Below are 26,414 nucleotides of genomic sequence, written 5' to 3' on the forward strand. Positions count from 1 at the left end.
TCTCTAGCTATTAATGTCTCCACTAAAGATTCTCTTCCATTATAATAGTACCTACCTGGTAGGTTCACTGGGAGGATTAGATTAATTAGTATTTGTAAAGTCCTTAGAACAGTTCCTGGCACACTACTGTCTGCAATGTGTTCCCCTCTAATGAAGACTCCAAATCTATTAATTATTCAAATCTCTCCCTCCAATTCAGATCTTTATATCCAAATGCCTAATAGCTCCATCCAACAGGAATCTCAAATTCAACCATCTCAAATTGAACTTCCCCTCTTCCCCCTAAAATCTGTACCTTTCCTATCTTGGCAAATGTGCTTACACAGTCTTCCATATTGGAAATCTCATGGGCTCTTATCTCTTATTTCCAACTGGTCGCCAAGTGCTACTGTTAATTCTACTTCTTACATGTCACACAGACCTGCCTTGGTGGGTCTGACCTTAGCCTGTTGTAGGTACATGTCCACCTATATGCTCCCAGAGTATGCTGTGCATCCCCCAAATCAGAACACATACTGTACCATACTATTAACTGCTCACCTCGTCTCTAGACTAAGGGCTCCTTGAGAGCAGAGACTTTCTTGTCCTTCTATTCACAGTGCACAGCATCATTTCTGGTACAATAAAGGTTCAATATATGTCAGCTGGAGTGCACTGCTCCATTAACAGTTACTACGGAATTATAAATAATTTCAGCTTTTTCTCTCTAAAATACCTCCCACAGATGTCTAACTTCCAATAAATTGTTAATGCTCTGCAATCTGTTCTTGACTCTCGATGTATAGCCTTTATATTTGTTTTCCTAAAGAATCATTTGCTTTTATGCTTCATGATATGGTTTGGATGCTCTGTCCCCTCCAAATCTCATGTTGAAGTGTGACCTCCAATGTTGGAGTGGGCCTAGAGGGAGGTATTTGAGTCAGGAAGGTGGACCCTTCATGAATGGCCTGGTGCTGTCCTCGTGGTAACAAGTTCTCCCTTTATGGGTTCACGCTAGATCTGGTTATTTAAAAGAGCGTGGCACCTCCCCCACCTCTCACCTGTTCCCTCTTGCCATGTGACATGCTGGCTCCCCCTCACCTTCCATCATGTCTGTAAGCTTCCTGAGGCCCTTACCAGAAGCAGATGCCAACACTATGCTTTGTGTACAGCCTGCAGTACTGTGAGTCAAATAAACTTCTTTTCTTTATAAATTACCGTCTCAGGTACTTCTTTATAGCAATGCAAAACTGACTAACATAGTTCACCATTTGTATACAGTTATTTCCTGAATCCATCTCCTTATTATAGTTCTCCTGGCCTTGAGAATTCCCAATTGAAAGCATCAGTCACTTGACACTTTATAAGGCAAAATATCATCAAATAACCTTTCCTGGAGTTACCTCTTTTAAAAATCCTTTAAGACATACATTTTATTTTAAATGCTATCACTTCCTCATGTTTCACTCACTGTCTTTTCTGTACACTTGGAATAACCATATTACCTTTGGTGGGACTGTTACATTTGGATGCACAAGCTGTGGGGGAGGCCATTCTCAAAGGCCAGGCTGTGAATGGTGGCTCTTGGAGCTAAGAAAGACAGTAGACCTATTCTTTCATAAAATCTCTCTTGGTACCCAGAAATACAACCAGTTCATAATTTAACATCTTGATTTTTGAAGTCCAATAAATAAGAATGTTAGGGTAGGATCTTTATATTATTTTTGATTCCACAAAGAATATATTAACTAATATATTAGCTCAAGAAATAATTCACAGTAATCTGAAAAGGTGAAAAACTTACTTCAGGTGGTTTTCTACCTAGAAGAATATAAGTAGCCATAACTTCATCATACTTCTGATTTATTAAGGCATCATTTATTTCATCTCGTGCAAAGCCCATGGTGACCATAATGTCTAGAAATTTAAAAAAGAGAAATTTTCTGAAAATGGTTTTATTTTCGTAAACGAATCAACAAAAACGGGCAAGTTTGCCATCTTTGAATATGAAAACTTAGTCATGAAAATTTAAAGTGTAGTTTTAAAAACTTCTGGACTATTAACCTACGGATACCATATGTTCACAGATATTGTACAATGATAATTTTACATGCAGAAATTACCTACATCATGGTTAATATATTAATGGGCCCACTTAATTTCTCATTGCCTAATACATTCCTGAGCTAACTTTCTTTGTCCAGTCTAAGACCATGTCAGTCTTTGTTACACACAAAATTCTCTGTCTTTCTCTCAATTCGTCCTCAGCTACTAGTGAAGTGGTTTCTTTCATCTCTTAAAATTTTCTGCTTTCTGATTTGCAGTAGGTTGACTCTTCTTTGGGAGATTTGAATTTCCATGGTTTTTCTGATCAGGTTCCTAACACCCTAAAATGCTCTCCCCTGACACTCTGCCCTCAAGCCAGATAGGAACACAGTTGAGATGACTCAGCTGAGACTAAATGATGGCTTTGGGAAGGGATTGTGAAATGAAGAGAACAAGTTAGAAGGAGAGCTCTGGCTGGGTATGGGCAGTAGCAGGACGAGTGAGGAGGGAGAATAAACATTGCTAAGACAGTGGAAAAAGAAAGGGAGAGCCAAAGTGTTCAACTCTTAATTCGGTGCCTCTACGTCTTTGGTTAAAATACATGCTATGTTCGCTGATGCTTATCAGTCTGATCAGTGCTGATAGTTACATCAGCCATTCCTCCTGCTGGGCATCACTGAAAGGAAAGAATTCGATTTATTTACATTAGGTTTTATATCACTGTTGTCAAACATTGAATTAGACCATAATATATATGGGAACAAATTAGGGAACTTGAAATGTATAATTTTCAGCATATTATCATTAAAATGACAATGCAAGTATTTTTCAAATAAAAATTGCTTCCTATTTATACCCTTAAACACTATTTTGGCACACTAAAGGACTCTTACTTGTTGCCTAGGGACAGCACTTCTTACCATGTTTAAATACTTACCTATTCTTTTTGTGTCATTGAAATCCGGATCAGGCTCAGTATATGGCTTTAGTTCTTCCTCTTCATGACCAACATTCATCCATCGATCTTTCATTATTTGCTAGGAAATAAACTCTACATTATGTGTGGTCAATCAGAACATTCAGCCACTTATTATAGCTCTGTTTTAGCAAATGTAAAATTACTAGTTCACTCAAGAAGTTTCATGTGACATTTATAGTTTGATTAGTGGGCCAAAAAGAGGTGTAAGATTTTGGGACACACACAACAACTATGACTATCTCCCTACACACTCACCAAATGCATTGATTCAAAATAGCATGTCTCTCTTATTCCTTCAAAGGGAATATTTTCAAATTTGGATATTTTAACATAAGAATTTACTTCTTATAAAACAGATTTTAACTTCTGTTTCAGATTTTTACATTTAAGATTAATACAGAGATTATAATTTTTTCCTGTTTTATGCCAAATATATGCCTTATTTTAAAATCATCATTTACTAAAATATTAGTAAAGAAGAGGTCATGGGGAATGAAAATCAGGGTTAGCAGTAAAGCTATCAATAAAGATAGCTAAGATAATGTGGGAAGGGAAGGCAGTCAAAATTTAAGTCTAGAGTTAGGAATTAGGTAAGAATCAAGCTGGGGTTGATGTGAATTACCAGAGTCAGATTAAGCTAAGGCTGTGAAATAACAGACAGTCCTGGGCTGTTAAAAGGCAACCTTGTGGGGGCCAACTAGAGAATGGGAAAAATATTTGCAAAACATATACTGGATAAGGAGTAAATATTCAGAATATGTAAAGAATGCCTGCAACTCAATAACATCAAAACAAATAACCTGAATAAAAAATGGGCAAAGTAATTAACAGATATTTCTCCAAAAAAGATACATAAGTGGCCAACAAGCATGCTTGCTGTGTGAAAAGATGCTCAACATCACCAGTCATCAGGGAACTCAAAACCATAGTGAGCTATCACCTTATACTCATTAGGATGGCCACTACCAAAAAAACAGGAAACAAGTGTTGGTGAGCATGTGGAGAAACTGAAACCCCTGTGAACTGCTGGCAGGAATCTAAAATGGTGCAGCTGCTATGGAAAATAGTACAGAGGTTCCTCAAAAAATTAAAAATAGAACTACCATATGATCCAGTAATCCCACTTCTGGGTATTTATCCAAAAAAACTGAAAGCAGAATATCAAAGAGCTATTCAGAAACTTATATTCACTGCAGCATTAGTCACAAAAGCCAGGATGTGGAAGGAACCTAAATGTCCATTGACAAATGAATTGATAAAGAAAATGTGGTACATAAATACAAATAAATATTATTCAGCCTTAAAAAAATCCTGTTATATGTTACAACATGGATGAACCTTGAGGACATTATGCTAAGTGAAATAAGCCAATCACAGAAGACAAATACTGCATGATTCTACTTATACAGATTATCTAAAGTAGTTAAACTCACAGGAACATAAAGTATAATAGAATGGTGATTGCTGGGGCTGATGAGGGGGAAATGGTGATTTGTTCAATGAGTACAGAGTTTTAGTCACACAAGATGAATGATGATTGCTGGGGCTGATGAGGGAGAAATGGGGATTTGTTCAATGAGTACAGAGTTTTAGTCACACAAGATGAAAAAGTTCTGGAGATCTGTTGTACAACAATGTACATATAGTTAACGACACTGTGATACACACTTAGAAGTTGTTGAGGGTAAATATATGTTACGTGTTTTTTACCACCACCACCACCAAAAAAAAAAAAAAAAAAGGCAATCTTGTAGAGAATTTACTATACTCATGGTCAGGCAATGGAAAACTGGAAGAAACTTATTTGAATAATTCCGTATTAATTTAGAAAGATTGTTCACTTTTTATTACTACAGAATTTTAGGTTTTCATTTTAGGTGCTGATATATTAATTGCTTTTTCCAGGTCCTGTAAAGTACATTCTCCATCTTTAAACTTTACTTGCCAATATTCCACTAATTAGAAAAATAACTTCCCAAATATATATCTTTTGAAGGCTAATTTCTTGACTGCCCAGGTACCTTCCCCTCATTTATTCATATCTACCTAAAGCTAATCACCAGAAAATAAGAAATCCAGGGCAGATCTCTAACAACTGGAATCTCTTAAGAATACTGCTGTGCTGGATTGGAGGCTTTTCCAGCGGTCATCGTCACATGATTTTTTTTTTTTTTAAAGACAGGGTCTCACTATGTTGCCCAGGCTTGAACTCTTGGGTTCAAGTTATCTGCTTGCCTCGGCTTCCCAAAGTGCTGGGATTATAGGCATGAGCCACCATGCCCAGCCACATGATACATTTTTAAATTAAACTTTCTAGAGAATTCATATTTTCTTGGAAGGCTAGGGATTGAGACTCAGGAATCCTTAGCCTACAGAGGATGCTGTACAAAAGTTGTGGGGTGGGTGCGATTCTCCAGGAAGAATGAATAGTGTAAGAATGAATAGAAGAGGGCTCAGAGTACAGCCTCAAGGAACACTAGTATTTAAAGGTTAGAAAGAAAAGAAATCCAAAAAGAAAAACCCGCACAGCATGACATGGAAGGCGAGGAAAGAGTTCTTCGAAGAGGAGAGTCCTGTCAAATATAGCCAAATGGTCAAATAAGGTGACGACTAAATAAGTAGCCCCTTGTGTTTAGCAACAGAGATGGAGGACTTTGCTGGGGGAAATTTCAGTGGAGTGGTGGCACTAGGAACCAGAAAGTAAATGGATTGGTGAGGAATGGGTGATGGTTTAAGTGTAGATACTCTTCAAAAGGGCTCACTACAAAGGAGGAGCAAGATGGCAGCACTGAAAGGGGATTGCCGGGTTGAAGGATGCCTTTTTTAGTGGAAGAGATTCACGTATGTATAAAAGCTGAGGAAAAGGAGTCGATAGAGACAAGGTTCAGTTGGTTACAGAAGAGAGAGCCTTTTTGAAGGGGTGAGATACTGAGAAGGAAGGTAGTCACCAGATACAGCAAACAGATGAGTGAGTGAAGTCTTCAACAAAAGACATCTTTCCACTGTGACAAGCAGTGGGGAGAGATGGGGTCTAAACAGTTAAATTTTTTTGTATAGAAATGTACCATTTTATTACAAAGGTCTCAAAAATGAAAACAGTGTCTCAAAAAGGAAACTAGACCACCAACCTCCACCTGCAGAATTAGGGGAAGACAAAGGGCAGGCAGTGTGAGTTTCTTGGCTCACCTGAGGCCACTGGGAAGGTATGAGGACAGAGCCAATCTAAAAATGGCTGATGTTACATTAGCAGCCTGAAAAGAACGGGAGACCCTTGAAGACCTGGCCACCCCTTCTAGAATGTTCAATAAGGGTACCTTTCCAAAGCTGCTAAGCAGGCATTTGGCATTTCAGGATTTTGTCTTATGGTTGCATGAAAGTATCCCTTTCACCCAAACCTGGTACTCTTTATGGTTCAAAGTTAAGAACTGGGGAAGGATGGAAGGATGGGTGGCAAGGCAGCTCCTAGAAGAGTTCACCCAGCATAGCTGCCCTGGGCTCAGGGCCTTGGTTTCTGTCTAGTCCCTGGGGATATTTATATTTAATAAACTTTCCTATAAATACACAGAGAAATAGAAAGTATAAAACCTGAGGTGTTGGTGGAGAAAGGCAGGGGACTTGGCAAGAAGCCAGAGCTGGAGAGGTCTGCTCAGGCCAACCTGACCTCCTCCTTGACCCCTTTGGCTTCTGGCTTCTCCTCCTTGGTTTTCTCCTCTTCTGTGCCTTTGCTCTTCTCATCTAGGTCTTTCTCTTTTCCATCCTGTTTTGACTGTCTTGGCTTTTTTGAAGTTGGAGGAGTTCTTGTGGCCACCCTCTCTCACCTCATCAGAGTCAGAGAACTCTTCCTCACAGGCAATTCGTTTGTCAGAGGAACAGATCAAGATCCATTTGTCAGGGTCTTCTTCGCTCTCATCGCCACTCTCCTCAGGGACAGATCCTCTGGAATCACCTGCATTTGGACCCAGGTGTGTGGGGCAGCATTCTCAGGTTCTCAAACAGTCGCTGTTTATCTTCTCCAAGTACCATTCGTGTTCTGGTTAGTCATACTGGAAGGACTGATGTGGAGCTTGAAATCTGGTCCAAACTATTCCAAGTAGTCGCTGTATGGAAGCTCATTAGGGATCTCTGTATCCAGGGCCACACCTGTCTCATATGTCCAGCACTAGGCAACATTACAAATTGGAACCACTTCCTCCCAGCATCAGCATAGGCAGGTTAAAGCTCTTGACAAATTCCATACACTTGGCATGCCCCCCTCAACCCCTTTTTTTTTTGAGATGGAGTCTCACTCAGTTCTCCAGGCTGGAGTGCCCTGGTGCAATCAGCTCACTGCAACCTCCGCCTCTAGGGTGCAAGCGATTCTCATGACTCAGCCTCCCGAATAGCTGGGATTACAGAAGTGCACCACCATGTCTGACTAATTTTTGTATTTTTAGTAGATGCGGGGTTTCACCATGTTGGCCAGGCTGGTGTCAAACTTCTGACCTCAAGTGATTCTCCTGCCTGGGCCTCCCAAAATGCTGAGAACAGGCATGAGCCACCATGACAGGCCAGCATGTGCTTTGATGATCAGATTGAAGCAACCTAACCAGTCCCCAGATAAGGAGTCGGAGCCACACTGTAAGAGCACTGCACTTGAAATGGCCTCATAGGACTTGTCGTCAATCCCATCTCGGAGCAGGTAGTTAACAGCATAATACTTGCCTTTGCCAGCCCCAATATCCTGTAGATCCCTAGTTCCTGAAAAGTTATCTCCCTACTTAGGAGAAGACATAGTCATGACCCAGTCTGTGGTATAGAAGGCCTCTTCCATCCCATCGCCGTGGTGAATATCAATGTCAATATACAGCACCCTCTGGTGATAGGTTAGCAGTTCCAGGATGGCCAAGACAATGTCATTGATGTAATAGAAGCCAGATGCCTCAGGCTTCTTGGCATGGTTCAGGCCCCCAGCCCAATTCACAGCAATGTCTATCTGCTGCTTATTAAGTTTCACAGCACTTGCCAGAGAGCCACCAGTAGACAACTGTAAGAATTCAAACAGGCCATTGAATACTGGACAGTCCTTGCCGACGTTGAATCTGCATCTGCTTGCTGTGCTCGAACATGTATCTGAAGAGATGGGGCGCAAGAATTTAATGTAGTCATCCCTGTGGTACTTGGTCATCTCCTCAGTACTGGGTTTGTGAGGGTGACAGATTTCTATTGTTCAGTGGAGACCATAGCTGGGCAGCAAATTGTGAGTAGTAGATTTGGTGAGGCTTCATTGGATGGTCTTGTCTATAATATTAATTTCCAACATCCCCGTCGTAGTAGTAACAGACTTTCCTCCTGGTGCCCTGTGTCTGCGTCATCTTGCTTGCCTTCCGTCCCTCCCATCAGTTGGTCTCAACAGTAATGTTTAAGGTATGGGAATGGGAAGTGAAGAGTACTCATGACTTTTGGTTTCTATCTTCTCAGCGGAATAAAAGACAAGGATATTTGCCTAGAATGTTTTCCCCTATCTTCCCACCTAAGTTCCTTTTTATTTCAAAATGACCACATAAAGCCTGGGACCTTTCTGTTACTCTCTTTCATGGCACCCTGATCTTTGCCTACAATTGAATGTAGCTTGTTGTTATGTAATATTTTGGTTTACCTGTTAATCATGTATCTCCACCACTGGACCATAAACCCAATCAAAGAATGATCCATGTCTGGTTTGTTCAATATTGCATATCCAGCACCTAAAAGTACCCAGCACTAAATGGTCAGTACATATTTGTAAACTGAATGAATAAAACCTCGTCTTAATCACTCATCTGTCCTTCTCCTGTGTTTCCATGGAACTCTGCTTATATCCTAGTGTTACTGTTATTAAACTCTACCTTTGATTACAGTCAGTTGTGTAGAGGTTTATCTCCTTCACATTATTTAAAGTCCTTGAGGACAAAGGCTGTGCCTTATATACTGTTTTTCTCACTACAGATGCCTGTTTTTGAACAAGGTAGTGTTTTAAAATAATGTTGCTACAAGATCCCTGGGTAAGACAGAATCCAGAGATTAGCAACAAGAAGACAAGAGAACAGAGGACTGAACTAGACATGAGGAAATGGAAGAAAGAAACCAGAAGTATAATCTATTGCACTTGATGACAAGATTCATTTGGTTCTGAGGGAATGGATGGAATACAAGAGAGTTCTGAGAATTTTAAATCAGGTGCCTGGCAGAATATGGTTTCTATAAATTAAGCAAGAAATATAGGAGCAATAGCAGATTTGATAGCTGAGAGATAAGCCGTTAGAAGGAAAATGAAAATAACTTTCTGATGTTTCTCAGTTAAGTTGTATTTATTTGGTGCTCACTTCATATCCATATGTTCCTGTCAGAAAAAATATATACATGGATCAAACCCTTAAGTGATTTGTTTGTTATTTGGGGAAATGAGATTTACTTATGAAATCTAAAACTTTTTTTTTTTTTTTTGAAACGAAGTTTTGCTCTGTCACCCAGGCTGGAGTGCAGTGGCACAATCTCGCCTCACTGCTACCTCTGCCCTCCTAGGTTCAAGCGATTCTCCTGCCTCAGCCTCTGGAGTAGCTGGGATTACAGGCATGGGCACCATGCCTGGCTGATTTTGTATCTTTAATAGAGACGGGGTTTCTCCATGTTGGTCAGGCTGCTCTCGAACTCCCAACCTCAGGTGATCCGCCCACCTCGGCCTCCCAAAGTGCTGGGATTACAGGTGTGAACCACCGTGCCCAACCTATTTTTTTTTTTGAGATGGAATCTCATTCTGTTTCCCAGGCTGGAGTGCAGTGGCGTGATCTCAGTTCACTGCAACCTCCACTTCCCAGGTTCCAGTGATTCTCCTGCCTCAGCCTCCCGAGTAGCTGGGATTACAGGCGCTCGCCACCATGGCCAGCTAATTTTTGTATTTTTAGTAGAGATGGGGTTTCATCATGTTGGCCAGGCTGGTCTTAAACTCCTGACCTTAGGTGATCCGCCCCCTTGGGCCTCCCAAAGTGCTAGGATTACAGGTGTCAGCCAAAACTATTTGAATACACAACAGAATTAACTATTTAAAGTTGTGCTATTAGCAGTGAGTTTTAATAAAGACCAAAAGAACAACTTGAAGTGTGGGCTGGGATTTTCAGGGAAGGAACTGTAAGGGGGCAGGATGTAAACTGATTTGAAACATAAGCAGTATTTGGAATGGTGCAAAGTCATGGCAGAAGGATGTGAGGAACAGTGAGGAGGCACCCTTCTTTTACTAAGCACACAGATTGTATACAATGAAAGAATACATTTTATACAACATTTTATAATTAGCACGGGAAAAAAAACAATAGGTGGACACAGAAGGACTGACTGCTAATCCTCACATAAAACTAGATTTGAGGCTAGGCTGAGTCAGAAAAAGTAGAAAATGCAGTGATAAGGAAAGAAAGAGAATTGGGCAGCAATGAGAGAATCAACAGTTTTGTTTCCCTTTATTATTATTATTCTAGTCACTGGGAATCACCAAGAGTCTACTTAGCAGTTTGTCTCACAACAACAGTTGTATTTCAAAGTAGAATAAAAGTAATCTTCTCAGAATGGAAGATAAAGGTTGGAAAGAAGATCTCCTTAAGAAAGGGAAGATGTGGGGGTTTAACTCTGTTAATAACTCTGTTATTTTTTTCCAAAATAAAGCATAGAAAGCAACGAAGTATGGATACATGAAAGGGAAGAGAGATATGGACTACCTGCCCTTAGTTGTGTGAACCTCATGCATATGTAAAATTCTTTCATGGTAACCAAAAGAGTTAACATTAAAAGTCGAGGGAAAAACTTTCCCAGAAAATGGAGGTACTGGGTGACAGGAGAGAGCTCATGTAACCCGAGTCTGGGTGGTCTCAGGCATGGTATAAAGAACTAGGCCAACCAACTGCACTAGACATAGAAACTAGCTGAATAAACTCATCCACTCCGATTTCATTTCAGGTACCTCCTGAGAAACTAGAGGACAAAAACAATTCCAAAATTAACAAAACAAAGTTTACTCTAGCCATCAGTGCCAATGAACATAAATGACTGCCTGAGAGTTACATTAACAAAATAATTAATTCAGACGAATTAAAGAATTAAACCAGCTATGGGAAATATACACTCTATACTTAGATGCACATTTATTTTATTTTATCTTATTTGGAGACAGGGTCTTGTTCTGTCATCCCGGCTGCAGTCCAGTGGCGCAATCATGGCTTACAGCATCCTCAACCTCCTGGGCTCAAGCAATCCTCGTGCTTCAGCCTCCCGAGTAGCTAGGACTACAGATGTGTGACACCACGCCCAGCTAATGTAGAGACAGGGTTTTTCCATGTTGCCCAGGCTGGTCTCGATCTCCTGGACTCAGGTGATCTGCCCGCCTTGGCCTCCCAAAGTATTTGGATTACAGTCATGAGCCATCAAGCCTGGCCTGAGGTGCACATTTTAAAAATATGAAATTTAGAATGGCCAGACAAATAATTTTACTTAAATGATTTCAACCTTTGTAAAATATACTATATGCTTCTGAATTTGTACACAGAAATCTTTCATTAAAAATTATGAATTAATTGATTTTTTTGCTTTACTGTCATTTGGCAGACATAAACAAGACTGTAAAGATTATTTTAGTAACACCTGAAAAATTAAGTATCAAAAGTCAAAATAAACACTTTTATGGGAGGACCAATGATGACAAAGAGAGGGCAATAAGAGGAGCTTTGCTTCAGGCTCAAATTTTGCATTGTTTTGAAAGGTAATATAGTCCATCTTGGTTAAAGACTGGAAAAATGAACGAACACATACAAAACAGGGAAAGCAGAAAAGTTTTTCAGTTTCTTTCTAATAAAAAAATCTAGACATACTAATATTCCAATAAATGGGTTTAAAAAAACCCTAATGTACAACATAAAGCACAAATCCTTTTAAAATCATAATGCCCTCATTATGAGAGGACAGTATAACACATGGAAGTTCCAGACTAGTACAATTAGAAAGAGCTGACAGCATTCACATATATAACCTGAAAAAATTATGTAACTGTTTGCTTATGTCTGGAAACAAACTATAGGCCTAGTAGAATGTGAAACTAATTTCAATAATTTTTATTTTCACAGATGATAAATAAGGCATTTAACTTATGAGTCTTTAAGAAACACTTTAATAAAATACACAGTTATGTCTGGTAGCAACAGAAAGGTAAGTTAAATAAGTTTGAAACAATATGCAACCATGTAAAATTCTCTAAATCAAATTTCAATATTAGCAAAATATATAGTGAAGAAAGACTAGAGGATACTCTAATCAATAATTCATGACACTAAAGTAACACTGAAAAAACATTCATGATGTTCCATTTTTTTAAAATGTGGAAATTACCAGAAAAATATTTTATATTAAAATATACAAAGTTGGTACAAATCTATAAGGCTTATTAACCAGACTCCTTAAGACAAGTAGTTAAAAGACACTGAGAGCTTATACATGAAGAAGCACAAACTATTCATTAAAATATTCCATTTTATTGCTAATAAAAGAAATACAAATTAAAGCAAGGCATCAAATACTAGAATTTGTATCCATTATTGAATCAGGGTATGGAGAATAGGTACATTCAAAAGCCTTGGGTCACACATATCTTTTGGCAATGATAAAAGAGCTATCCGATCACTTACACCCTTTGACCCAGTAATTCCACTCTGAAGAATTTATCTAAGCATATATCCCAAAGGGGAAAAAAGTATACCACATTGTTTTTTATCAAAAACAATGGAAACAATCAGATGTGCAATAAGCAGGGAATAGTTAAATAAATTACGTTACGTAACCCAAGGAGAATAACATAGCTATTAAAAAGGAAGGAGTGCATTCTTATGACAAAGCAAGAAGTGCATATCAAAAGCTTCTAAGGTTAAAAAAAAGAATGGAACATAATATAAAACATTACTAACACATAAAATGTTATGTTTACATAATAAAGATGAGTATTTTGAAAATAGCTTTAAAAAAGTTTACAGATTTTTTACTGTAAAGCTAATAAAATTGGTATGAAAAATAAAAGTGAAGACTAACAATTTTTGAAGTCACCAATATTTCTAGGAAAGTTTCTTAAGGTATGGTATAAGAAATATTTCTTTTTTAAAAAATGGTGTCAAGTTTCCCTGGAAAGTCATTTCTGGGAACTGTGAAGCAAATCAGCCTTTGTATAGTAATATCTATAATATAATATTTCCAGTGGGGACTCGTGGTTTCATAGCTGAAAAACTTTGTTTTGGTAAGCTGGAACAGAAAGTTGCAGACTATACTGAAATATATTAGAGTGAGCTTCTGATGATCAAATATTTTAGTAATAAAAATTTGGCTTTTAAATTCAACTCAAAGCACTCTAATATTTTAATCCTCAACACGTTAATAACAATGATAAAAGACTAAAGTGTTTGGCTACTATAAATTAATCATCTTTAAGACATAAGCACATCTTACCTACTGTCCATAGAGATCTGTAATATCTATCCCCCCAAAATAATTTTTGTATGTTCTTTTTGCATGTTCTTTTTGCTCTGCTCATTAGCTAAGCTGCTGCTTCAACTTTGGGCATTTTATTGTGTCACTCAGGTAAAGTGGGGTTCTTACGATAAAAGTTAGTCACAAAACAGGATTACAAACCATGTTCTCTAAAGTTCATTATTTTAGAACTGATATGAGAGTCAAAAATTTTAGCTTTTTAAATATTTCACCTAATTTTTCTATGAATAATGATGGAAAGCTTTCAAAATAAGTGATATAAAAGTGGGCATTATATAGTACATGTTCTCTATTAAAGCATTACCTCATTTTTTTTTAACCCCAAAAGGGGGGGAAAGCCCACAAAACTCATAAGCTATAACTAATCACATTTAAACAAATAATTCAGTAAAAAAATCATGATAATTGACTAACTGACACAAAGCATTTAAAATAATTTCCCAATGGAAGTCGCCATCCCTTAACTTCCATCAAAACATGCTGTATCCTCTACTGAAAAATATTTGTGGAAATAAAATTACAAAGCCCACACTAACCTGAGAGCTCTGTACACAGGGATGGCTCACTATAAGGCTGCCTCCTAAGCAGCATGAAGTCCATGCCAGAAAGCCCCATTGCTACACTAAAAAAGTACAGTTTATATGAGGTTAATTCTCTGAATTATCTACCCTTTCTATTAAGGTAAATAAAAGAAGACAAAGTACTAGTGAATAATGCATGCTGAATCTCTGAAATTATCTTAGCAAAGGCTAAAATATCATTCTTAAAAACAGATGGGCAAAATACTTAAGAAATAAATTATTCTAATTGCAGTGCCAGAAGAAAAAAAATAGTAGACATTTTGGTTATGTGAACTTGCTTGGCTGTAACATACTTAGTCCATTTATAATAGTGTCTATTATTATAAATAACCTCACATACAGAACGTATGTAGGCAACACAACAGTGTGCTAAGAAATGAAATGCCTGTTTCCAGTATGTTGTACTTAAATATTTGTAAATTTTCTTTACTAAAGTTGAGAGGTTTCTATTACATTTTTATTTTATTTTATTTTTTTATGATAGAGTCTCGCTCTGTCGCCCAGGCTGGAGTGCAGTGGCGTGATCTCGGCTCACTGCAAGCGCCGCCTCCCAAGTTCACGCCATTCTCCTGCCTCAGCCTCCCAAGTAGCTGGGACTACAGGTGTGCGCCACCTCGCCCGGCTAATTTTTTGTATTTTTAGTACAGACAGGGTTTCACCATGTTAGCAAGGATGGTCTCGATCTCCTGACCTCGTGATCTGCCCGCCTCGGCCTCCCAAAGTGCTGGGATTACAGGCGTGAGCCACCGTGCCCAGCCCTACATTTTTAAATGCTAGATATCAATGTCAGATATAGCTGTGAAATATTCATTAGATTAGAATTTTCACTATTTTCTTTTATCCTTGAAATATTTATTGAGTACTTACTAAAAACAAGGTTTCTGTTTTCGACAAAGCAATTTCTGACAGCAGCTACGTTTTCCTCCTTCTCTAACTAAAAGTCAACCTCTATTTTTGTGTTGTTTTTATTTAATACGGCACTGCAGAACAAAGAGGAAATAATAGTTTTTAGAGACAGCTACTGTGGCAACTTTTGAAAGTGAAAAAAAGTCATGTAATTTTCCCTACCTATAAACAAAAGGCAGATTAGATAATCTGGCAATTTTCCTAAGAAAACATAGGAGAAAAATGCTCTTCAGTTCCTGGAATATTTTAATTGTTAAAATTTAAATTTGGAGTACAAAAATTTACTTACTTCCAAGCTGCCTCTCTTTATTGGATTCAGGACTAATAATTTCTTCAGAAGATTTTCACAGTCTGTGGACATATAGAAGGGAATACGGTACTTCCCTCGTAAAACTCGCTCTCGCAGTTCCTTAATAAAAGTGAAAAAAAGCACTTATAACTGGTTTTTGACATAATCATACTTGGGGATAAAACATTAATAAAGAATTTAGCTGATACCTTTAAATTCTGGCCATCGAAAGGCAAGGAGCCACTGACTAATGTATAGAGAATGACGCCCAGACTCCACACATCCACTTCAGGCCCGTCATACTTCTTTCCTTGGAAAAGCTCGGGAGCAGCATAGGGTGGGCTTCCACAAAATGTGTCCAATTTGTTCCCAACTGTAAATTCATTACTAAAACCAAAGTCAGCAATTTTAATATTCATATCACCATCAAGGAGAAGGTTTTCAGCCTAAGAGGAAAATAATAGAAAGAACAATGTAAAAAGCCTACATAAAATAAAAATATTTGTAGAAGAGTTTTAGCTTCCAAACTTACATATCTCTTGCCCCTCATTTCTAAATGTAGTATCAAATTTAGAAGCCCAGTATGGTACTTCAATGCATAACTGTTCTGAATTACATCTACATAAGACTAAATTTTAACACTACATAAGGAAAGCTCTCTTTATATGCATATATGCAACTACTTAAGAAAGGTTATTTAAAACCTATTTTCTTTCATAGGTTATTTTAAACTCATTTTTTTCCTCACAGTCAGAAACATCCTGGAAGCGTACCTTAATATGACCTACTCTAAAGAACATAATACTAATCCATCTTGGACTTAAACCAACATGATTACCCAAAGGAGCTCCATTTTAATAGGGTATTGTTGGTTAAAGCAAGGCTCAAAGGTATATCTACAGTAACTGCCTGTCAGAGGTTCTGTGACTACTAATTCATTCCTTTGTCCTCTCTTGTAGAATGTTTTCTCAACAAAGTACTGTTTCAGTAAAACATGACCAAAAAATACAGCCTCCATTATATCTTGTCTGTTTTAAGCTTCTTTTTGCTGTTCTAAAACTAGATTCTCTTCTTGATGTATATTTTACACAGAAAACAATGAATTTTCCACGTTTTGAGATGGTTTTCCAAAATCCTAAAGCAGAATCACTCAAAGACAATATTTTACATGTCCCTTTTGTAAACAGAAGCAACTCAATAAAGGACTTGCTTTTGTACATGTTTTATTTTAAACTCTATTACAATGGATGGATAGACTAACAAAGTTATAGGTTACTTTGTAGATGTGTTTTATCAGGTTCCAAAAAGAAATAAAATTTGACTAAAACAAAAATCAGATTTCTCTATATTACTGGAAGGTCCAACAATTATAAGAGTCAAGCACTCTGCCCATCATCTATCTCTTCCCTCCCTACCCACCACAACCTTTCTTTTCTTCTTTTTTATGGTATACTAGCTTGGGATACTTGTTTTCATTTTATTTTGGAAAATGCAGATACACCTAGAACCCAAAATATACAATAAAAATAGGGTATCATTTATCACATAAATACTATAAAAGCACATATATTTGGAAAAATTTATATTAGATTGTCACATTTTTGAACTGTGACAAAACCAGGTTATTTTTATGTTCTGATGTAAGGGGCTGGTCATTGTAAATTTCTGCAGCTGTTTGTGAGCAAGCTGGACTTTTTTCAGTCTCTCTAAAAATGTCTGGATGGATATCAAAGTATCCAAGCTGCCTCAGAAGAGAAGAGCTGCAAGGGGTTCTGAGGTCTCCTTCCAGGAATGTACAGGAAAACTCTCTCTACTGGACTGGAGGGAAAACACAAGGTTTTGAACATGATTATTTTTTGCAGATTTTTTTCATATAAGAAATGAGATGATAAACTGGGAGTTAAACACAGAAGCAGGGGAACAGTTCTTTTCTTTCTCATTCATCATAGAAGTGATTCCCCTTAAAATAGCCAAGGAAGGAAACCAAGAAATAGAAAAATTTGGAGCAATAGAAAATTCATAAGCTCTGAAAAATGAAGCTAAAATACAGAATTAGACTTGACTTTTGACAACTGTTTAGGATAATATATTCAAATATAACCCAAACTGGTGATAGTAGTTGATAAAGGTGATGAGGAAAAAAGTAAAACAGAAAAATAAGAGTCCTATGTAAGGGACAATGCAAATTAAATTTAGAAGATTAGAGAAAAAAGGAAAAACAAGTATAAACATTTTAGTCCAGGGTGTTTCCACTTTCAACAAAATCTATGTGGCACAACCATTTATTGACTAACTACACATTTCTTATTCCAAAGTATGCTCATTTATACTATTATACACATTTAATGTTCATAAAAATGTTTTACAACTTTCCTCAGTTCTTTGAGCTTTAAGGTAGAGTGTGAATACTGTCTCTTATGTAAGGGAAACATGGGTCTGTGCTCTGACTTTGCTTCTGTCTGAGGTCCCACACTTTTGGCTGGGAACGAAGTTCCATATCTATGCATTCAAAACAAACTAATTAATAGTGAATCAAATCGTCTAACCTCTAAAGCTAGAAAACTTATCACTCATATTTTCTTCATTTGCTCAGTGAAAATATTACCTTTCATAAAGTTGCTGTGAGAATCAAAAACTACTTGTATAGTGTCTAGCAGCACAGTTAGGCAATAAAATAGACAGCTCTAATATTATTATTAAATATATGTTAATAATAAAGATTTTTTTTTTTTAATTACACTCAGAAGCTTACCTTAAGATCACGGTGAACAATGTACTTTTGATGACAATACTGTACAGCAGATACAATCTGGAATAAATATTTGGATAAAAGAGTCAAATTATTAAAAAAACACAATTTTCCCCAATAATCACCTCCAATTTAGATAAATTACTAATTCGGATTTCAAGGTAATATTTAATAAATATGCAATGCTTTTAGTTCAGAAAACTATACACATTAAAGTGATGAAACTTTCGCTGTTAAATGCAGAAAATATGGAAAAGTAATATTCTCTTGCTAAAATACAATAAAATATTTCTTTGTCAGAGGCTGTGAAGATTTCATATGGATCATTTATAGTTCTCTGTTTATGTGACTGAATGTGTACAATTTATAGTTTTGGCCAAATGGTTTATTACAGTGTTGAAATAAAAGCTTTGGCACACATGAATTAGTATTTTAAGATAATTGTCTCAAGTTAAAAAAGCAAAACTCTATTCTAGGAATTACATCAAATGTGTTCAAGGCATGTTTCTTTAGTGAGGCCAAATCACTAAGAACTTAACAATGAGGTATTTAGCAATATCTATATTTATCTGTTCATATATAAAAAGAAAGGAAAATTTTTGAGCCTTAAAAAGAAACCTGATCAGCAACAGAAAAGAGGGAAAAATGAAATTCAATCTTAAACCTGTCACTAATTCAGTCAGGTGAAGTATTCTATGCCTGTAACTTGATTTTGTATGCAGCCATAATTTTTAACTATCACACAGGGCTCTTTGGAGAAAAGGACTAAACAAGGAGGAACCCAACAGTTTAAAGGCCAAAACTATGAGAGAAATAGATTATAAACAATTCTATGATAGTTCTTTATTACATAAAATACAGAAATAGAAAGCATCTGATAGCAATCAATTAAGAACTATTTTGTACATATAATTACATCTGATGAATAGAAGGACAGTCATTTTAATGTACATCAGAACATTCAATTCTGTGGATTCAGTTAAATATAAAAACAGTTTGAATGTTAGGCATTTACAAATGGAGACAAAAATGAGATTTTTTTAAAAGTCTAAAGGTGATGTGAAGTATGACCATGCTAATAGGAATATGGGTGGAAAAAAAACTTCAAAGTAGAAGTAAACTGATATTTCAGTATTATAAAATTATTCTAATGTATATTAAAATGGTTTGAAGACAGAGAAAACATGAATTCAAAACAAAATCATCAACACACAATGAATAATATACAATTCCATTTAATTCATTTTGATTCAACAGTTTATTGAGTACCTGCTATGTGCAAGGAAATGTGCTGGTTGCTAGGCAAATACAAAAATGAATACTAAGTGGACTCTGTCCTTAAGGCGCTTACAATCTGATTAAGAAGAGAAAATAAGGTATATATTCTCTATATAACTTGTATTATGGAGGTATATATTATTTTATATATAGAGGTATATATTATTCCCTTTCTATATATTGTATATAGAGAGGTATGTATTATTCCCCTATAATACAAGGTAGAATCACAGAACTCTACCTTTTATGAGAGAATCATAAAAAATAAAGACTAATTTCAGTTGGAAATGCTTCCTGAAGGAGGTGATATTTGGTCTAAGCCATCCTTGAAGGACAGAAATATTTTAAAATGTGGAGATCTGGGGATGGGGAGGTGATGAAATGCATTAATGACAAGGGAACTGTGTATTTGAAAAGCAGGTAGGACTCATGCCTATAATCTTGGCACTTTGGGAAGCTGAAGTGGGAGGATGATCGCTTGAGGCCAGAAGTTCAAGACCAGGCCTTGGCAACACAGTGAGACCCCGTCTCTACAAAAAATAAAAATATTAGCTAGGTGTGGTGGTGTGCACCTGTGGTCCCAGCTACACGGGAGGCTGAGGCAGGAGAATTTCTTGAGCCTAGGAGATCGAGGTTGCAGTATGCCATGTTCACACCACTGCACACCAACCTGGATGACAGAGTGAGACTCTGTCTCAAAAACAACAAACAAACAAACAAACAAAAAGACCAACCAACCAAACAAACAAAATAAACCCCACAAAACCAAACCAAACCAAAAATCATTAAAGAAAAGGAGGTGGAAAAATGGTGACAGTGGGAGTCAAATCTTGACAAATAGGTTGGTAAAAGTCATGAATTCAAAACTAGGCAGGTACTGCAGAACCACTAGATGTTCTTGGGCAGGGTGACTGGGAATGATTATAATCAATTTGAAGTATGATTCCCAAAAATACAGAAGGTTCTAATGATGAAAATTTGTAGTATTAGTTTTCTTAAGCAATATGCTTCAAAATTCTAATACCCAATTTTCACTAAATTATATTCATTAGCCAAAAGATACATACACTTATATGTATATTTTATTAGACATACTATATAGGTTATAGTATGTTCATATTATAAGATTATTTTGTATCATGGGTGCCAGAAATTTGCAGATAATTACATTATCTTTTGTTAGTCACATGTTTGTATGAGCCACTGAAGGTATGCAACAGATAATAATTTGGTTACCAAACATGATCAGAGGCCATGCAACTCATGTCAGACAGAATGGTCTCTATGAAAACAGTTCTATAAGTACTTCTGGAATCAAACATTTCCTGAGCCTCAAAGCATCAAGAATGGAAAGATAATTACAAAGAATCCTCTGCATTAAGCATGTGTTCTCCCCAAACTCTATGAACTCTGAGCTATCAGTCAAATGTGGTAGTTTATTATAGTATTACCACATTTGCTTAGCAGGGAACAATTTCTGCCATGAAAGAAGTTCTGCCTTCTGACTCAATGCAAGAATCCCCCTCCACAAGCCCAATTTTTACTGCATTATTTTACAGCTAGACCTTCCCATCTCAAACCATTCTGTACTTCCATAAATAGGATATCGGAACTTCCCTATGAGCCTTCTATTAATGGATCCTGAAAACATGATTTACTGTCAGCTGGGTACTGACGGTAAGATCACACACATCAGTGTTTTCCATTGAGGTGGAGTTATCACGGTTACTTTGCAATTATTAATACTTATAAGTGGCAGACTTGATATTGCAAGAATTGAATCAATATTACTTTTTTTTTTTTCTGTAGGCTCAAGTCTTAAGGAATGTAAAAGCATTGTATGGGCAATGGCTGCTCAGTGGTCTTAAACTGCCCAAGTGTCTTCAGTATTTCTAAGAGTAAGGTCAAGGACGTATATACATTTATTATTGTTGACACAGTATTAATACATACATTCTTTCACTGTTAAAATAAAAAAGCAAATAAAAGTAAATGTATATTCATTAAGTCCGTAAGAGTTTAAATGAAATCCATAAATAAAAATAAGCTCCTCAAAAATAAATTTAAGTATAAATTTATCTTTAGTCAGGTAACTACAAAATAATGTACGTGTGTGCATGTGTGTATGTATGTTTACATATCTCTGGTTTGTAAAAATGTGAGTTAGTAACTTTTTTAGTTTTGGGAAAACATATATAGATACTAAATACATTTAAAATTTATAGTAAATAAATAAATTATAAAGAAAATATTTGCCATTGTTTTACAATTTATATAGCATTCATTTGGCACTCAGTCTCTGCAATGTAAAGAATACAAAGATGATTTCAAAATATTACAGACTTTATTTAAAAAACCAAGCCAATTTTAGTAATTATTTGTATCTCTATTAAAATACCTATGTCCCAACCTCTTATCCTGCTCTCGCTCACCAGCAAAGATGGAAAGCTCTTTAAAATAGCAGGCATTTCCAACTTCTCTAATTCCATATAGTACCCAGTACAATTTTCTACATCTATCAAAAAATAAGTAAAACTAGCTGCCTTAAAAAATAAGTAGCAATAATCTTTAAAATATACATTAGGATTCTAATGGGAATATTTAATGCAAATTGGAACTTTCTTGCTGGTCTGCTACTAACAAAAGCTACTGTGACTGATATTAAATGAATAATACTTAAAACGATGTGTGTGGCTGGGCACAGCGGCTCACGCCTATAATCCCAGCACTTTGGGAGGCCAAGGTGGGCAGATCACCTGAGGTCAGGAGTTCAAGACCAGCTTGGCCAACATGCTGAAACCCCATCTCTACTAAAAATACAAAAATTAGCTGGGCGTGGTGGTGTGTGCCTGTAATCCCAGCTACTTGGGAGGCTGAGGTAGGAGAATCGCTTGAACCCAGGAGGTGGAGGTTGCAGCGAGACAAGATAGCGCCACTGCACTCTAGCCTGGGTGACAGAGCAAGACTCTGTCTCAAAAAAAAAAATAAAAATAAAAAATAAATAAATAAAATAAATACATGTCGAGGGACATTCCAAGATGGCCAAACAGGAAGACCTCTGGTCTGCAGCTCCCAGCATGATCAACGCAGAAGACAGGTGATTTCTATATTTCCAACTGAGGTACCTGGTTCATCTCACTGGGACTGGCTGGACAGTGGGTACAGCCCACGGAGGGCGAGCTGAAACAGGGTAGGGAAGCACGAGGGGTTGGGGTATTTCCCTTTCCTAGCCAAAGGAAGCCGTGACAGACTACCTGGAAAAACGGGACACTCCCCACCCAAATACTGCGCTTTTCCCAAGGTCTTAGCAACCAGCAGACAAGGTGATTCTCTCCTGTGCCTGGCTTGGCGGGTCCTATGCCCACGGAGCCTTGCTCACTGCTAGCACAACAGTCTGAGATTGATCTGCGAGGCAGCAGCCTGGCTGGGGGAGGGGAATTTGCCAATGCTGAGGCTTGAGTAGGTAAACAAAGCAGCCAGGAAGCTTGAACTGGGTAAAGCCCACCGCAGCCCAACAAGGCCTACTGCCTCTAGACTCCATCTCTGTGGGCAGGGCATGGTTGAACAAAAGGCAGCAGGCAACTTCTGCAGACTTAAATGTCCCTGTCTGACAGCTCCGAAGAGAGCAGTGGTTCTCCCAGCACGGTGTTTGAGCTCTGAGAATGGACAGACTGCCTCCTCAGGTGGGTCCCTGGCCCCCGTGTAGCCTAACTGGGAGACACCTCCCAGTAGGGGCTGACAGACACCTCATATAGGTGGCTGCCCCTCTGGGACGAAGCTTCCAGAGGAAAGATCAGGCAGCAATATTCTCTGTTCTGTAATATTTGCTGTTCTGCAGCCTCTGCTGGTGATACCCAGGCAAACAGGGTCTGGAGTGGAACTCCAGCAAACTCCAACAGACCTGCAGCTGAGGAGCCTGACTGTTAGAAGGAAAACTAACAAACAGAAAGGAATAGCATCAACATCAACCAAAAGGTCATCTACATAAAAACCCCCATCTGTAGGTCACCAACATCAAAGACCAAAGGTAGATAAAACCACAAAGATGGGGAGAAACCAGAGCGGAAAAGCTGAAAATTCTAAAAATCAGAACACCTCTTCTCCTCCAAAGGATCGCAGCTCCTTGCCAGCAACAGAACAAAGCTGGATGGAGAATGACTTTGACAAGTTGACAGAAGTAGGCTTCAGAAGGTCTGTAATAACAAACTTCTCCAAACTAAAGGAGGATGTTTGAACCCATCGCAAGGAAGCTAAAAACTTTGAAAAAAGATTAGACGAATGGCTAACTAGAATAAACAGTGTAGAGAAGACCTTAAATGACCTGATGGAGCTGAAAACCATGGTGCGAGAACTTCATGATGCATGCACAAGCTTCAATAGCCAATTCGATCAAGTGGAAGAAAGGCTATCAGTGACTGAAGATCAAATTAGTGAAATAAAGCGAGAAGATAAGGTTAGAGAAAAAAGAGTAGAAAGAAATGAACAAAGCCTCCAAGAAATACGGGACTGTGTGAAAACACCAAATCTACATTTCACTGGTGTACCTGAAAGTGACAGGGAGAATGGAACCAAGTTGGAAAACACTCTTTAGGATATTATCCAGGAGAACTTCCCCAACCTAGCAAGGCAGGCCAACATTCAAATTCAAGAAATACAGAGAACATCCAAAGATACTCCTTGAGAAGAACAACCCCAAGACACATAATTGTCAGATTCACCAAGGTTGAAATGAAGGAAAAAGTGTTAAGGGCAGCCAGAGAGAAAGGTTGAGTTACCTACAAAGGGAAGCCCATCAGACTAACAGAGGATCTCTTGGCACAAACCTTACAAGCTAGAAGAAAGTGGGGGCCAATATTCAACATTCTTAAAGAATTTTCAACCCAGAATTTCATATCCAGCCAAACTAAGCTTCATAAGTGAAGGAGAAATAAAATCCTTTACAGACAAGCAAATGCTGAGAGATTTTGTCACCACCAGGCCTGCCTTACAATAGCTCCTGAAGGAAGCAGTAAACATGGAAAGAAACAACTGGCACCAGCCACTACAAAAACATGCCACATTGTAAAGACCATCGATGCTATGAAGAAACTGCATCAATTATTGGGCAAAATAACCAGCAAACATTGTAATGACAGGATCAAATTCACACCTAACAATATTAACCTGAAATGTAAATGGGCTAAATGCCCCAATTAAAAGACACAGAGTGGCAAATTGGATAAAGAGTCAAGACCCATCAGTGTGCTGTATTCAGGAGACCCATCTCATGTGCAGAGACACACATAGGCTCAAAATAAAGGGATGGAGGAAGATCTACCAAGCAAATGGAAAACAAAAAAAAGCAGGGGTTGCAATCCTAGTCTCTGATAAAACAAACTTTAAACTGACAAAGATCAAAAGAGACAAAGAAGGCCATTACATAATGGTAAAGGGATCAATTCAACAAGAAGAGCTAACTATCCTAAATATATATTCATCCAATACAGGAGCATCCAGATTCATAAAGCAAGTCCTTACAGACCTACAAAGAGACTTAAGACTCCCACACAATAATAATGGGAGACTTTAACACCCCACTGTCAATATTAGACAGATCAATGAGACAGAAGGTTAACAAGGATATCCAGGACTTGAACTCAGCTCTGCATCAAGCAGACCTAACAGACATCTACAGAACTCTCCACCCCAAATCAACAGAATATACATTCTTCTCAGTACCACTTTGCACTTATTCCAAAACCGTCCACATATTTGGAAGTAAAGCACTCCTCAGCAAATGTAAAAGAACAGAAATCACAACAAACTATCTCTCAGACCACAGTGCAATCAAATTAGAACTCAGGATTAAGAAACTCACTCAAAACCGCACAACTACATGGAAACTGAACAACCTGCTCCTGAATGACTATTGGGTAAATTACAAAATGAAGGCAGAAATAAAGATGTTCTCTGAAACCAATGAGAACAAAGACACAACATACCAGAATCTCTGGGACACATTTAAAGCAGTGTGTAGAGGGAAATGTGTAGCACTAAATGCCCACAAGAGAAAGCATGAAAGATCTAAAATCGACACCCTAACCTCACAATTAAAAGAACTAGAGAAGCAAGAGGAAACACTTTCAAAAGCTAGCAGAAGGCAAGAAATAACTAAGATCAGAGCAGAACTGAAGGAGACTGAGACATAAAAAACCCTTCAAAAAAAATCAATAAATCCAGGAGCTGGTTTTTAGAAAAGATCAACAAAATTGATAGACCAGTAGCAAGACTAATAAAGAAGAAAAGAGAGAAGAATCAAATAGATGCCATAAAAAATGATAAAGGGGATATCACCATTGATCCCACAGAAATGCAAACTACCATCAGAGAATACTATAAACACCTCTATGCAAATAAACTAGAAAATCTAGAAGAAATGAATAAATTCCTGGACACATACACTCTTCCAAGACTAAACGAGGAGGACGTTGAATCTCTGAATAGACCAATAACAGGCTCTGAAATTGAGGCAATAATTAATAGCCTAGCCACCAAAAAAAGTCCGGGACCAGATGGATTAACTGCCAAATTCTACCAGAGGTACAAAGAGGAGCTGGTACCATTCCTTCTGAAACTATTCCAATCAATAGAAAAAGAGGGAATCCTCCCTAACTCATTTTATGAGGCCAACATCATCCTGATACCAAAGCCTGGCAGAGACACAACAAACAAAGAGAATTTTAGACCAATATCCCTGAAGAACATTAATGCAAAAATCCTCAATAAAATACTGGCAAACCAAATCCAGCAGCACATCAAAAGGCTTATCCACCACGATGAAGTCAGCTTCATCCCTGGGATGCAGGGCCAGTTCTATATACGCAAATCAATAAACGCAATCCATCATATAAACAACAAACAATGAAAACCACGATTATCTCAATAGATGCAGAAAAGGCCTTTGACAAAATTCAACAGCCCTTCATGCTAAAAACTCTCGATAAACCAGGTATTGATGGAACGTATCTCAAAATAATAAGAGCTATTTATGACAAACCCACAGCCAATATCATCATACTGAATGGGCAAAAACTGGAA

The 26,414-nt window shown here is 37.6% G+C and overlaps 1 protein-coding gene and 1 pseudogene across 10 annotated transcripts in view; both read right to left on the reverse strand.

The window, feature by feature from the left end:
• The window catches only part of MARK1 (microtubule affinity regulating kinase 1), a 136,037-nt gene that overhangs the window by 29,795 nt on the left and 79,828 nt on the right, over positions 1 to 26,414 (reverse strand). For all 10 annotated transcript variants that reach the window (XM_016939088.4, XM_016939077.4, XM_016939080.4 and 7 more), the window contains 5 exons: positions 18,063 to 18,119; positions 15,520 to 15,756; positions 15,311 to 15,430; positions 2,963 to 3,062; positions 1,784 to 1,896 (listed from right to left, as the gene is read on the reverse strand). In XM_016939088.4, coding sequence (XP_016794577.3) covers positions 1,784 to 1,896; positions 2,963 to 3,062; positions 15,311 to 15,430; positions 15,520 to 15,756; positions 18,063 to 18,119 — 627 coding nt within the window. The remainder of the gene's footprint in view (positions 1 to 1,783; positions 1,897 to 2,962; positions 3,063 to 15,310; positions 15,431 to 15,519; positions 15,757 to 18,062; positions 18,120 to 26,414) is intronic.
• LOC100615118 (histone deacetylase 1-like) lies at positions 6,557 to 8,451 on the reverse strand (annotated as a pseudogene).

This window comes from Pan troglodytes, chromosome 1 (assembly GCF_028858775.2).
Source record: "Pan troglodytes isolate AG18354 chromosome 1, NHGRI_mPanTro3-v2.0_pri, whole genome shotgun sequence".
Taxonomy (NCBI): domain Eukaryota; kingdom Metazoa; phylum Chordata; class Mammalia; order Primates; family Hominidae; genus Pan; species Pan troglodytes.